Source organism: Lates calcarifer, linkage group LG20 (assembly GCF_001640805.2).
Source record: "Lates calcarifer isolate ASB-BC8 linkage group LG20, TLL_Latcal_v3, whole genome shotgun sequence".
Taxonomy (NCBI): Eukaryota; Metazoa; Chordata; class Actinopteri; family Centropomidae; genus Lates; species Lates calcarifer.
The window spans coordinates 1,245,038-1,260,700 of NC_066852.1; the positions used below are offsets into that span (position 1 = coordinate 1,245,038).

The following is a 15,663-nucleotide window of genomic DNA, read 5'->3' on the forward strand; positions in this document are numbered from 1 at the left end:
CTGAATATACTATTATACTATTATATATATATATATACACACACACACACAGAACTATACTGCACAGCTGTCACGCCAGAGATTGGAGTTCACTTCCACAATCTCAGGTCTTTTTCTGCATTAAACCAGACCACAGTCTTTTCCTAACTAATCAACTTAATAAGGTTTAATGATTCTCAAATTTGCGAGTTAACAACACACCTTTATTGTGTTACTAGAAAACATAATCCAGCAACATTACATTTCCTACTTCAAATTATTTGTATATAAACAAAATGTCTAGCAGACTGGCAGTCCAGGAGAGGAGGGCCTGACCTCTCATGCAAACTGGTTTCAGAAAGACACCCTCACCACTGTCTTCATTACTGTTTTTACTCTGGATCTGCCCAGTGGTTTGCAGGTCCATACAAACCAGCAGCAGAGACTGTTAGAGACTGCTGGGAATATGTTACCTAGATTTCTGCACTCTTCTGACTGAAACCGTCTTTACAGTACTCCTGGAACTTATTACACAGCTAATTTAACAGCTTTTTGCTTAGACACACAGATGGAGGCCACCTCCCGCAGCCCTTCTTCTTCTTCTAGAAAGTGTTGGCCGTCTAAATGGGTTAACCCTTACACTTACCGTAACCCTAATATCATCACATTATCAGTAGAGGTACAATAGTGATTGTACCTGATCGTGATCATGTCAGCGCTGCCTACCTCTTCCACAGTCATTATAACAGTAGACTGATTCCCACAGCTGCTCTTCTGCTGTGTGAAGATGGTCACACTGGGTAAATGCATATGTGTCTGGCAGCTTAGCATCTGTGGTTGAGTGTGAGCGATGAATACTGCTGGTGGAGCCCGAGTCATTTCACGGATTTATGGCCAGACGGGGCAGAGAAAGTAGCTGTAACTTGTCACTTTCAGACGCAGAAAAGAACAGAGAGCGGCCTCTGTCTTCTCCACATCAGGGGGGAGAAGAGTGTTTATTAGAGATGAGGAGCGGGAAGGTTTTATGTATGAGTCTGTGTGTTACAGTATGTGTCTTCTGGAGCCTCATATGTTCCACCATATCAGCTTTTCTTTGGATCGGATCAACAAAGCTCCATGTCTGAATCTCACAGATGCATCATGTTTAGCTGCTTATATTTCCAAGCCTCACCTCTGCTCCTAATCCCACTGCTGTTGACTTTGAATAGTTCACCCTGAGATGTAAAGGAATCCTCTGCCAAAAAAGTGTCAAATAACTCATCTCCTGTAGCCTTGAAATGCGGCTCTGAAATGTTTTACTGTAGCTTGTTGCCTCGTGGTGAACAGCAGCTGCTGTCAGCCTGGATTCACAGAGGTTTCAGTGGATTCCAGTTGAATGGCATTTTCCAGGGAATGGCCAAAACATCCAAAGAAACTGAAATCCACTACACTACACCACTACATCAGCTTTGAAGCTGCAGGTGATAAAGGAACACATAAGTAGTCTGTTAAGCTTTATGGACAAATACACAGCTTCCATGTGTCGCCATAGTTGAGTTCAGTGTGTACGTTTGTTGTTTGCTACCAACTGTACAAAGGTAAACATAGCTGTGTGTAGGTAAACAGCTAACTGTGCTTGTGACAAAGTGTTGACAGTGTATAGTCATTTTCCTTTTTTGTCTACAGTGAAACTGGGCCACTCTGTTTTTGATCCACATGACATGGAGATATATATATATATATATACTTAATATATCTGTCAATCTGCAAAATATTTCTACAATATTCTCTCCTGGCAACATGCTATGAAATGTTAACTTCAACCTGGGTGAATTCACCTTCTTGTGATCACTGCTTTGAATTTCTGTTTTCTCAAAACAGATTTGGCAAAGCATAGCAGTGTTTTATACAGCAAATATATTTTCTGGAGGATACTGGGTTCTGTTATTGCATCTTTAATTTGTTGTTTTCTCAGAAACATCACCACCACATTATCACATCTAGGATTTTGACACCACACAAAAACTCTCTCAGCAATTTCCAGGTTTATTAGTGGAAACAAGTCGACAATTGTTTTCAGCCATAGCTGAGGGGGAGAGTAGTGCACATTCACACCTTCACACCTGGGAACCAGCCACTAAGACCACACAGGCACATTAACAGTACCAGTACTCTGACAGGCGCTGATGGAAAAGATAAAAGAAAGGTGTTATTCATTCATTTCCTTTGGTCATGTCACAGTGGAGTTTCATAGGAGTGAACTGAGTTTCCAACCAGCTGGTTTGATTACTGTGTATACTGTGTTTAGAATTTATTATAGTTGGACTCCATTTGACTAATTTAAAAAAGTTACTAATTACTTTATTTTCTCTAATTCTGCACGTTTGTTGTCATTTACAAGTCCTCCCACTCTATAACCTTGTTATGTCCTTGTAACATTGTAACTTGGCAGCTGTTTTCAGTGAACTGATATTTACTTTTTGAATCAGTCAAAGAGGAATCGTGAAAAATGAACATTAATATACAATACTCTGATCAACAAGATGCTTAGGGTAAACAGTAACAACAGTAAAACCAGAAACTGCCAAATGCTCAGTGCAGATTCCATGCAGTCCGCTCGACTCTTTATCCTGTTATGTTGTTCAGTTTTGGAGCATTTGTCAATAACATTGATATTTATTTAAAATGAAACACGCTTGTGTCATGTTATCTCAGCCTGTAACAGAGCCTGTATTTATTCAGTGGGACCACAGTGGCACAGTGCACTCATCAGCTACTCTGTGATGGAAAGCTGCCATTGGCAGGTTGATCATCCAATTACTTTCCCCCTTTCTGCTCCCTGATGGGATCAGTTGAGCAAATGGCTTCAGTACTTCATTTCAAATAAGGAGTGGCCTGTACACTGCTCTTATGCAGAGTGTCTTTTGATGTATTTCCAGTTAGATGTAGAGACGGTTTGGCGGTCAGACAGCATGGCTCCCAACAGGCGTCAGCACAGCCTCCAACCTGGAGCCACCACAGAGCTGACTGTAAGAGGTCTGCCGCTAATTGTGCAGAAATATGTCTCACATTTTGGTGGAAGACATATTTTCATTGTGTTCAGGAGGAAAACAGTTCTAACCTTTGCCAGTGTGGGTGCACAACGCCGCCAGGCACAGCTGCTTGTGGAATGAAGCCACAAACATTTTTGCACCTGCTCTTCCTAAGCGATGAAAACAGAATGAAATATTGAAAATGAAAAGTTAACCAATGCTTTCTGTCAGGATTACCACTACATCAAAAAGACAGAAGCTATTCATGCTGTTTTTAACACCACACTGTGAACCCAACATAGGAGGAGAATGACACTAATGAAGTCTGAGTGTTGAGATGTGTTTGTCAGACAATTTTCCCTGTGAGTGTTTTTATGTTTGTTTTAATATATGAGAGGCTTCAAAAAGTGTTTTCCTGTCTTGTGTCCATGTGGGTTTAGTATAAAAAATGCTCTTTTATAAGCTCCTTCCTTACATGCAGTGTGTCTACTCATTGTATTAATTGCATTACTATCACCAGCTATTAAACAACATGCAGAAAAGCAAACAGCAGTTCTTTCTGTGAGCCTTAGTTTGGCTGATATTGTCAGATTTCTAAGGGTGGTGTTAAGGAAAATCCAGGTAATCCAATGGGGAGCATGGGTGTCCTCAGTGAATCCCAGGGCAGTCTCAGCTGGTACATTGTGAGATTTGTCACAGTTTGAGTTGGGTGCTGGATGGAAGCTCATAGAATGAGCAAGAAATGTAAAAGGTTCATCCTCTGGGGAGCACAATGATATTATGTACCATTAGAAACTTTGGCTTGATGGTGGCCCTGGTACTTAATGAACTGATTAAGTTTTTGGACAGTTTTATCAATGATTTAGTTGCTTTGGCTGCCTGAGAAAGCTGCTGTCAGCACTGTGGAGCTTCTTTGAACAGTCTTATCAACACCAGCAGCCTCACCATCTGCATGATGGAGAGGTGAGGAGAGGAAGCAGTGGTGATGAGGAGATAGGAGACGATTTGTGGGCCAGGCAGGGATGGAGGCGAGTGTGAAGAGAGAGAGAGAGAGAGAGAGAGACTGCAGAAAGACTCAACAAAGTTCAACATGTTTATTCATTTTTGTCAGTGTGTGTGTGTGTGTGTCTGTTTGTGTATGTGACTGAGGGTGTGGGGAGATAATGGGGTAATGGTGCTCAGTGAAGTGTGACGGAGAGACGAGGGAGAGAGTGATATGAAGAGGGAGGCTGAGAGGGAGACAGACGACAGAGGACAAAAGGAGCTAATTGAGTGTTGCCATTTAGAGACGTAGAGCCATCAGTGGGAGCTGATCGATTCAGACGTCTTTCTGAAGAGGAGAGGGCCAGATGAGTCACGATTACTGTGTGAGGACAAAGTAAATGGCATCTGCTGTAGCTTTGGTGATGTATAATTGGTCTCAGCATTAAGTTATAACCTAGAGAAGTAGTGTGGAGATTAATTTACAAGCCACTTAGCACATTCACTTCTCTCTGATCTGGCCTTGAAGGTCTCACAACCACCATAATCCCTACCTCAGCGGTTGTGTTATGTTTACTTGTAAATGTATATTCCAAAAACCCCCCCCAAAAAAAGTAGTAATCAATACTGGAGGAGTGTGTTTCTCACTGACTCTTTATATGGTCAACACACACACAGAGGTGGAGTGGACAGACCGAGGGGCTGGAATGGCGTGGAGCTATGGTGATAACAGCTTGTCCTGTGGAAAGAAATCATTTTCATTCACTATAAAATGTAACTATGGGTTGTAATCGGCTGCCTGCACAGATGACCTATGAGGTTGTTGTTTTTTTTAGAGGAGGACAGTCTCCGTTCCACCAGGCTTCATCGAGCTATAACCTCCACTGGGGTATTCTGTAGCCAAGTGTGAAGCTGGATTTATGCTTAGTGCAAGGAGTTAGCAGTCCTCTCATATACAGCTTGTTTGCTTGAATTACGATGTCGAGTGTGAGACTGGCAGGCTGATCATTGCAACATGGGCAGAAATGCAGTGTTACTATTTGGCTGTTAATATGCAAGCGTGCTAAAGCATGACATCATTGGTTTGCCTTTCCTGTCCCTAACACTGCAACAAATACTGACCTACAACATGTCCAGTCCCTCGCTTGACAATCAGATTTTAACAAAGCAACAAAAATTCAAGATGCCAGTGGAGGAAAATTGACAGAATGTGATGGAGTTCACAAGGGAACTGGAATATTTTGCTGAGGGAATAAGTGAACAGCTCCAGTCTTTGGTGGTGTGGAGCATGTGGGGATTAACCCACCTCTCTGGAAACAAAGCTCAGTGGGCCATGTTGGATCCACTGTGTCTCAAAGATAATTGAATTTATAAAACAAATGCATCAGGGAGGATGTTGCTGGTGGTATTAGGTGCAGAAACGTGTGCATGTGTACGTATGTGACTGTGTGTGAGTTTGTATTCATCTAATGGAGGAAACACACTTATAATCCTCAAGAGCTCATATCAAATTGACATCAATTAATATGGTTTTGCATTTGTTTTACTCCTGTGTTTACATAGGTAGGGGTAAAAGAAGTTTATTGATCTTTTTAAAAGAATTTCATCATTTCAGAAAATTCACTTTGACAACTTTCAAAAACTTGAATGCTAGATTTTTGAGTTTGAATTATTTTAGTTTACAGATTAAGGTTACAAAGCTGATTTATATTTTTTCTGTCATTCAATTTGTGAGTGATAACAGAATGATCGATGACAGACTATGGCTGTATTCCAACACATTACATTTCCCTCACAAAGACTTCCTCTGTGGTGCGAACAGAAACCACAGGGAAAGGACTCAAAAGCACGACTCTAAAAGCAGATACTGGTTCAAAAATCAAGGTTCAGTGCACAGGCAGGCAAACAAAACCAAAAGGGGCACGGCTGAGGCAAAGTCAAAAAACAGAGAAACAGGTTGCACACGCTAGGGATCTAAACACAGGGGAAAATGCTGGAATGCTTGCTTCAGAGAGCAAAGACAAACTGGCACAGAGGTAAGGGAGCTCACAGACTAAATACACTGGGAGAGGGGAAAACAGAGAGACACAGGTGCAACACATTAGGGCGGGGCCAACAATCACCAATCACAGTGTGGGAACAAACAAGGATCTGGAACCACAGGAGAAGGTTGAATGACGACCAAATAAAACAGGATATACAAGAACTAAAAAGCAGAGCTGGCCGTGACATTGTGTTTGATAATCTTTCTCTGATTTTAACCAAATAATTCTAGTTGGATAAACCTAACAGACCCTTAAATGTAAGGGTGGCAGATCACAGGAGACTATGAGCAGTTTCTGGGACAGTCATACAGTTCAATTTGGAAGATAAATAACTTATTTTGTTGTTTCTTTCCAAAAGGGTTTGTAGTGCATTATGTGAATTCTGGACTCTTCCCCTCAATGATGTCTTCACTGAGCTCAACCATTTGCTTTAAATAAGATGTATCACAAGTAAATACGAGTATAACTGACTTACTGAAAAGGAAATTTCACAGGTTAAGATGTTGTTAAACCTGAAGTGAATTGAACTACCTCTCTAAACACTCCAGTCTGCGGGTGTGGCTTAGTCATTGAACTGAGACAAGCATAACGCATGTATATTTTATCAATGACATTTTAAATCCACACAGACACTTTGACAAGAGCCTGAGGCCAACTGCTGTGCCTTTCATCTGCTAACAGCTAATTCATGTTTGAGTATGGTCCCATGTGAGCAGATGAAAGAAGTCCGGGCAGCTCCGGCACCGTCCACAGGAGAAATTAGACAGACTGCAGTGAGGCAGACAAACAGAAAGGTCTGGGTGGCTAATGGGAGTCCAGGTGGAGGTCTAGTCTGTGCTGAATAAATGGCCTGGATTTCTATCACCATCTTGGTGTGTGATGAGTAATTCATCCCTCTGCTCCACGCTGTGAAATGACCCCGACATCCACGACACCTCAGCCCTCCAATCTCCTCCGCTTCACGTTCTAATAAAGACTAATGTGTTTGCCGACATCAGCTCGCTCTCATTAGTGTGATTAATTGCCTCCTTGCTTTCGGTAAACAGTATGAGCTGTATTCCAATTTATTCAGGGAAAATTAACCAATCATAATTAAATACACTGATCTTTCTCTCCCATTACCTCTCCTCATACAAGTTCTCTTCACACATGGGGCAAATGTTCGTTGATTAATTTCACCTCGCTTCCTGTCGTTAGCGGGATGATGTAACTGTCGCTTTGTGTAGAGTGAGCCTTCATAAAGAGCCAGAGTCAGCCTCGTAATGGTCAGTTTTTAATGGGTTGATTTATTGCAGCGGCATGCGGGGAGGACAGCTCGCCTTTTCCTCACAGTCTGACGCCGACCTCGCAGAGCCCTTCCGCCCTTGTAGCAATGTCACACTTTACAGCGTGTAGGTCAGCTGCTATGCAACACAATAAACGCAGCAATGGAAAATAAATATGGCTGACCTTCGCTGGAGTCAGAGAAGACTCTGGAATCAAGAGACAAAAAGTGCAGACTGAAAAGCAGGGATGGATGTAGGAATCAGATGGGGGGATTAGTTTTTGATGGAGTGATACAGAGAGAGACAGCGAGAGATAAAAAGAGAGTCGTGGCTGTGAACTACTTCACAAACAACTAGCTTCAAGGGATTAGGCTGAGGAGAGAGTTTGGCAATTTGAATGTCTTCTTAATGTCTCATTCTTAATGTGCTTCTCTGCCTCTGTAAAGCACTTTGAATTGCCCTGTGTCCTGGTTTATCCTGAAATCAACAGGACAGTATATTGTGGAACGTTAAGACGTAAAACGCCATAAGCTTGAAAATAAAGGAAGAGAAAACCCAACAAAAGCAGCAGCATGTTAAACGGAACTGGACACAGTGGGTAACAAGATGGTGCAGAGGTTATCTCCATCACCTCCCACCAAGATGGTTTCTTACTGCCCATCAGGCAGGTTTCCTCCAGCATCAGTTTTCTCCCACAGTGTAAAGACATGCAGGTCAGGTGAATGGTTCTCGTCTCATATGGTCCTGTGTTATGTGTCAGCTCTGACACAGAGGCCTCTAATTTCCTGCACACATACTAAGTGGGTGCAGAGGATGAATAGATGTAAAGATTGTTGCAGAATAACTGTAAAGCTTAAAGAATGGCTTCAAGGACAGGCTGACCAGAGAGGAGAAAATACAAATGGACAACTGAGAGAAAGTGTCCATAAATGACAGGAGAAAGTCTTACATATCGTTACTCATAAACAGTAGTGATAACAGAGAGAAATATTGAGGTCAGAATGAATGATTCCTGCCATATTCTCCCTCATGCTCGTGTATGTGTGATTCCTCTTTGCTCCTTTTTGTTTCTCTGTAAGAAAAAGCCTAGTTTTATTCCTAATGTGTTGAGACAGACAGAAGAAACAGAAAGAACAGATGGCAGTGAGGATAGGATGGATGGAGGGATGGAAACAAGAGGGCCAGTCTCACTTCTTCACTTTTTGTTCCTCCCTATAATTTTTAACGTCGCTCAGCCGTTCTGTCTACCCTCCCTCCCTCTCTCCCAATATCATAAAAGAGTCATATTTCCTCCTGCTGCATGTATTTCTATTTATCTTTCAGTCAACTTCAGTGCAGTTAGATCTGCGATTGGCATGAAAGTAAATAATTTCCAAAGGATGAAGTTAAAAGGTCAGCGTTTCAGCTTCTCTTAGTCTCTCTCTCGCTGCTCGTCGACAGGCGGTATTGTGGCTTTTTGTAAAGAAGCTGTCAAAGTCATATTTCATGTTTTGACTGCCTCTGGAGTGATTTCTATTCAAACTACTGAAAGCAGTCAGGGCTTAGGATATTAGTGTAAAAAAAATCTTCAATCAATTTTCATATGCCCTCCCAAAAACACAAAGGGAGTCTGCAACATCCTTCCCTAACCCAGATGAGGTAGGTTAGTGTGTATCGACTTCAGATACACAACTCTTTCTTCAAACATCTCTTTTAAAGATACCATCCTTTTCTCCAAATCTTTGGTGTCATGGCAATATATTGTGTGTCCAGCCTGCTTTGGCTTTTAAAATAATTGGTCCATTTGTACCAAAGCAATCACATTTGTCACAAGAACTTTTTACTTAAACCTTTCACCTGCAAAATGTAGAACGAAATCTGCCACAAAAAGCTCCTTTCCTAAGATATATCTCAATTATTTTATAATTATCCAAATGAATGTCAACAGAGATGAAGGATGCTTGAATTATAGCCAGTAAATCATTATTTTAAGCAAGAGTACTAAATGTGAAATGGAATTCACATAACAAAAAAAAACCTTTTCAGGGAGACCATTAAACCAACCTGCCTCTATGACTAACGGTAGCTGGACTTTGCACAGAGATATTTGACTTGATTGCAGTGATGGATGGGATTTGATTACAGTGGCAGTCACAGGGCCCATGGTTGTCCTACAAAATAAAATCCATCCACCTGGCAGTGCTGATAGATCTGACAATCCTTGGGGTTATAATGTGCTCAAGCTTTTGTTTACTTGTTACATTTTGGCTACAGGGGGGCCTGCAGCATTCGTTGGGGATGATGGGTTCACTGTGATAATTTTAGACTGTTTTGGAATTATTCTGTGCAAGTACAAGCTAACATCCTCTTGGCAAAAAGTTCACATAGTGAGACCATGTATAATCAGCTGGTTATGAGTGCCTTAACAATGAGATTCAAGTTTGTTGATGCACCTTGTTTCTTTCTCTTTTCTCCTCAGAGACAGTGTTGGTCATTTTCTACTCTTAGTTATTAACTCGATACATGACCACTCAGCAACACAGAGCTGTGGGCTGTTCAGACTATGTACTGATGCGAGATATGTTTGATTCATTCTTTCATTTGAAGACATTTGTCCCGCATCAGTAAAGTAATCCTTGCTCACAGGCTGTCAGTCTGATTCTTTGCCTGTGTGGCTTCACAGGCTGTCTCTAATGTCTGCACTGAGAATGTGAAAATCCCACAGGCAGAAAACTGAGGGAAAGTTTCTTCTTTGTCAGTATGAACGAGGTTTGTGATGTAGCAGCATTGGGGGAACTGTACAACTTTTGTTGTTTAAAAAGTCCTCCATCCTGAATCTGTCCTTCACTTCTACTGCAGCAACCATCCATCCACTTTCTAAACCACTTATCTTGTGTGGGGTTGGAGCCTGTCCCAGTTGCCAGCATGCACCGGGCAAGAGGCAAGGTACACCCTGGACTGTGCCAGTCTCTCACAGGGTACTGCAGCAACCCCTGCAATGTAACCTCTATGCTGTAAATGCAAAAGACTTATTTAAAGGAAACGTTCACAGAGTTGATTCCATCAAAGTAGAACAAGCAAAGATTCCCAAAATCCCCATTAACAGAAAAAAACAAAAAGCAATGTAGACAAATATCATGTATATGTATAAGTGTTTGTGAAAATCTAAGCTTGGTTGTACTTTATGTTCATATATGGTTGGCAGTTTCTTCCCAGGATGACAGAAACAGGAAACATGGGACTGATGATCTTCTCCTCTCACCCCCTCCTCTGTGCAGAGCACCTAAAGGTGGCACTAGAGGAGTACATGAAGCGGATGCCGAAGGTTCGCATCCTGAGGACCAAGAAGAGGGAGGGGCTGATCAGGACTCGCTTGCTGGGAGCCGCAGCTGCTAAAGGAGAAGTCATCACCTTCCTGGACTCTCACTGTGAGGCTAACGTCAACTGGCTGCCTCCACTGCTGGGTGAGAAACACACACATAGACATGTTTTTATGTCTATATTTGTGAAGCTTCTTGCTAACATCATACCTTACGCTGGGCCCTAGCCCTAACATAACCCAAAGTCATCATATAGCAATATGAAGTGTAGTGTGTGTACATTTTCAGAAATGTCCTCACTTTCCAAAATGTCACTTAATTTCCTCACTTTTAGAAACATCTGCATTTTCCAAACATCTCCTCACTTTTCCAAAAAAACTTTTTCCAAAATATCCTGTCGTAAAAAACAGGTCCTTGATTTCCAAAAAGACACTTTGTGAAAATGTCCTCACCTTCAAGGACTTCTCAAAGACTGAGGTAGAGCAGAGGACACAGATGCACAAAGTCTACCGTTGTCAGATTGCTTTCTCAAACACAGAGCCAATCACTGTCACACACACACACACACACACACACCGCACCTACTGTGAGGCTGAGTGCCTCGCTCACCATCCTCACTTTCTCAATTACCCTTTTTCCATTAAGGACTCATGTTGAGCTCTGTTTCCCAGCGTGGTGCCATCCCACATGGAACTATTTCACAGCAAACCTCAGGACCCATATTACCTTACGGTCGAGCTGTTTACACAGCACATGTGAACAGGGGTGCAAACGAAGGCTCTGTGTTCTTGTGTGTTATTAAGAGTTTTGTTTGTTTTTGCTGTTGTAATCCATTGTTAAACCTATGTGTGCATACGTGAGATGTTTTTGATGATGAGCAGTGGAGATGACAGCAGGAGCTGCTACATCAGTTGTTTATACCTCATCAGCCATTTTCGCTGAGTGACCCACATCAACAGACCAGCAACCTTTTCTTGGTGATGGTCGATCTGCGTCTGACGTGCCTCAAAGATCAGTGGAAAAGGGCAAAGCACACAAATAAATTCACGTATTTGGAAACCTGCTGACTTCCTCCTTCACCACCGCAGACGGAGGACACACTGATGCAGTATACAAACACAAATATAGCCTGGAACAATAAAATCTTGTTTGTGTTTGCTGTGATCTTTCACTGAAAACTGGTGGACTGGTTTTTTTGAATTGAACGAGACACCAAGCATCTGCCTTCCTCTCTGTCTCTCAGACCGAATCGCCCAGAACAGGAAGACCATTGTGTGCCCAATGATTGACGTGATCGACCATGACAACTTTGGCTATGACACGCAGGCGGGGGACGCCATGCGAGGAGCGTTTGACTGGGAGATGTATTACAAACGAATTCCCATTCCCCCGGAGCTGCAGAGGGACGACCCCAGTCAACCATTTGAGTGAGTGACAGTACTTCACTTAAGTTGCATCAAATCTAAACACAGATGAAATCTACACTTTGTACAGTTGACAGACATGAAGTCAGTATTATCATTAATGCTGCTTCTTTACAGTATTAAATTAAAATTTTGTAGACTTTACACAAACTGACAGTTGAGCGACTTATCGTCATAATATGAATGTTTTTGTTTTGGATCAAAGCAAATGGCCGTTATCAAAGCCCAGTTTAATGATAGTGTTTTTGTTTTCCTACTCCTCCAGCAGACTTTAATTTAGCATCATCTCCCCTTCAGCCCAGCTGATCTGTTAAAAGCTTCTGTCTGACTTTTCCCTGATGTTTTCATGTTATTTTTCTTGTCAGAATGAACTTCATCACGTGATTTTACTCAGAATAAGAGAAGGCTCAGCTCCTCTGTCAGACACACCAGTCTGTGTCGTACACTGCAGTGCTCTCCTAACTGTAGAGACTATGTCAACACATGAATTAAACATTGTGCTCAGTGGTTCTCAGTGGTGCCACACTGTTGGACCACAGCACTTTACATGTAGAACACAGGTGCCAATTGCCCACTTGTGATTCTACGTCTTTATCAGTATGTATAATATGCATACTCCAGGCTTGGGCCAGTTCAGTAGCTACAACACAGCATTTTTAAAATGAAGCAAACAGGAAATGTCCCCAGTGTGTGGCCTGTACTGCCTCTCATTGCCACCTGTCCAGTGTGGCAATGTGGGAGGAGAGGAAAGCAAATCTGTGTATCTTCTGCTTTCTCCAGGAAAAAAATATCCAAGTTAAAGTGTGGAATTTGATTTTTTCCATGCACAATGGACAATAATATAATTTCTGAGGCTAATTAAGGCGGTACAAAGAGTATATTTTTGTTACTGCAATATGAGCTTTCTTAATTAACACAGCACAAAGCTGAAATTTATAAAGCTGGTAGCTCCATCTACTCCTTTGCTTCACTTTGTCTCAGTGGTAATTAAGTCTATTCCCCCACAATGTTTCAAACTCTCTGTGCTCAACTTCATACTAATGTAAATTTAGACCAGTGTTTTTGCAGCAATGCAATGTTATTCCAGGCAAAGTCAAACACTTTTGCAGTTATTGACTATACAGTATATTGGACTTTCTCAGCTCCCAAACGCACAGCAACACTAACACTAAAGGATCCAGTGTAAACAGTGACATAAGACTCCAGCTGTTGTTGTTATGCAGGGAAAACAAGCACAGCATGAAACATGGAGACAACACTGGGGGAAATTGTTGGCTGCTGTGAAATTCTAACTTGTTGCCTAATAAATGTTTGTGTAAATAACGTTTGTACATAATGGCCACAAGTATGCATTCATGTGATCAAAAGTCAACAATAGTCTTGACAACACTTTGACCCCAGATTTGCAGAAATAGTTTGGAGAGGAATCTGTCCTGTTCCAACATGGGCCCTGATCTCAACCCCATCCAGAACCACAGGGAGCCACTGGAATACTGAGTGTGGACCAAGGTTTATTGCCAAACACTGACTAACCCAGCTAATGCTCTTGTGGCTGAATGGGAGCACATCCCTTCCCAGAGGAGTGGAGATTAATGCCCATGGTTTTGGAAAGACAAGTTAAACAGCCAGGTCCAGATGTAATGTTCAGATGTTCACAGGTTCTGGTGAAAACAAAGTCATAGAGCTTTGTTTAAAAAATATTAAACAAAAATGAGCGCTTGAGAGAAGAACAGAGATTTTTTGTAATCGCTGCTAGTTTCATTTCATCCTCTTCACCCTTGGAGGAGGGAAACTGCAGTAACGTAGCTCTTATCACCACAGGACTGGTATCTGTGCTCACTGTTGACGAGGCACGGGAAGCCCTGGAGTGTTTCTCAGTGCTGACAGTACAGTAGCTGCCCTGTTTCCCCTTAATTGATCCTCTTTAATGGACGACTTTGGTGAGAGCGGACTACCTGCTGGCTGCCTGTTTCCAACTTCTACCTGATGAAAAGCTTGTAACTATGACAACGGGTGTACCTGCAAGTGTGTGCGTTGTGATATTTCTGCACTGAGGAGGACTGCATTTCTTTGGGGGATGAAAAGATGAGAAAGATCCATTTGAGTTTTGATTGAGCGTTAAGATTAGTATTACATTAATTGGGTTAAAGTAGGGCATGTTGAGTTGGGGTAAAGGATGGGATATAGTTGATAAAACATAAATGTGTGTGTGTGTTTGCACCTGCTGCCCCAATTTCTCTGCTTCAGGTGTATAGCAGCAACACAACAGCTAACAAGCCCTGCACTCAGCAGCACAGGGCTTGTCACAGCAGACAGTGCTCTGTAGTGGGTTAATTGGTTCTGCATTGTTCAGAGCATATTCATTGTCTAGAGGGAAATAGCAACATTACAAATGATGTTTTATAAGACGACAACTGTAGGTAGCAGCTGCAATGGAGGCCCAGAATTTCAGACGTACATAGAAACCTGTCAAACCACTCAGCAGCATAACAGTCGTTACTTTGCCACTATATTGCTAAATATTCTCCTCCTAGCGGATCTAAGGAGCATTTAGCTACACTTATACAATTTATATGTTGTGACATTTTCGGTGTCAAAGCCAAAACATGATCATTTTCTGGTTCCCCATGGTCACACACCGGATACATTTAACTTTCCCAAAGCAGATTGCTGACCTGCTCTAATATGAAGAGCAATAATTGAGCATAAATAAAATATCCTTTCTTTTTTTCATTAATTATTAAAGATGGTGAAAAAAAGTCGTAGTTCTAATCTTATATCCCTGTTTTAAATGTTCCTCTTGATATATGCCAAATATAGTTATTAAATATCATCAGCTTGGGGCTGTATATATGTATGAACAACTAGCTAACCCTGTCCTTTGCACAAACTCACTGTAGGTTGTGGGTGACAGTAGCTAGAAGAATGCTATTATAGCAAAAGGCGACATGCTGTGTGGGTGCGAGTGGTGTGGATTAAGTCTGTCAGTCCTCTACATTTCTACATCTCCCCATGTTTATACATTATGAAAGCTAAAGATGTCAAAATAGCTGTTGAACTATCATATAAGTGTTGAGCTTTACATTTTAAATCTCTTTTGCTCACGTCGTGCAGCTACTGTATATGGATGATCTGCAGAAGCAATGAATGTGTGCTCAATATGTGTGTCCTGAAGGTCACCAGTGATGGCAGGGGGACTGTTTGCTGTGGACAGGAAGTGGTTCTGGGAGCTGGGAGGATATGACACGGGTCTGGAGATCTGGGGAGGAGAGCAGTATGAGATCTCCTTCAAGGTAAAACATATGTCAACTGTATTTACTCGCCATCCTGTACCCAACCATTCTGTCACCTTATTAGCCCTTTGCTATTGCATCAGGGTCATACGCATAATAAAAGATGTTCTCTTAGAAATTACAAGGCAATGACATAATCCTCTTCTCTTTTGGCTTCAGGCACAGCTAAAGTTTTATGTATCTGCTCTCTCAGGACTTTATTTGTTTAAAAAGAACAAGGACATTTGCTTTTGTTTTTGTCTTTGAGCACGCTGCTTTATTTCTAATGCTTCTTATTAGAACGTCCCTCTGACTGCTCTTCATGCTCATCACAAGTAGCCCAGACCGCATTGAAAAACACAGGCAATGGTTATTTAGGCACTTATG

General features: G+C 41.8%; 1 protein-coding gene across 1 annotated transcript in view; it reads left to right on the forward strand.

The window, feature by feature from the left end:
• Window positions 1-15,663, forward strand: part of LOC108899926 (polypeptide N-acetylgalactosaminyltransferase 10-like) — a 52,261-nt gene that overhangs the window by 26,452 nt on the left and 10,146 nt on the right. The window contains 3 exon segments of the mRNA XM_018700668.2: window positions 10,539-10,724; window positions 11,824-12,007; window positions 15,180-15,297. Coding sequence (XP_018556184.1) covers window positions 10,539-10,724; window positions 11,824-12,007; window positions 15,180-15,297 — 488 coding nt within the window.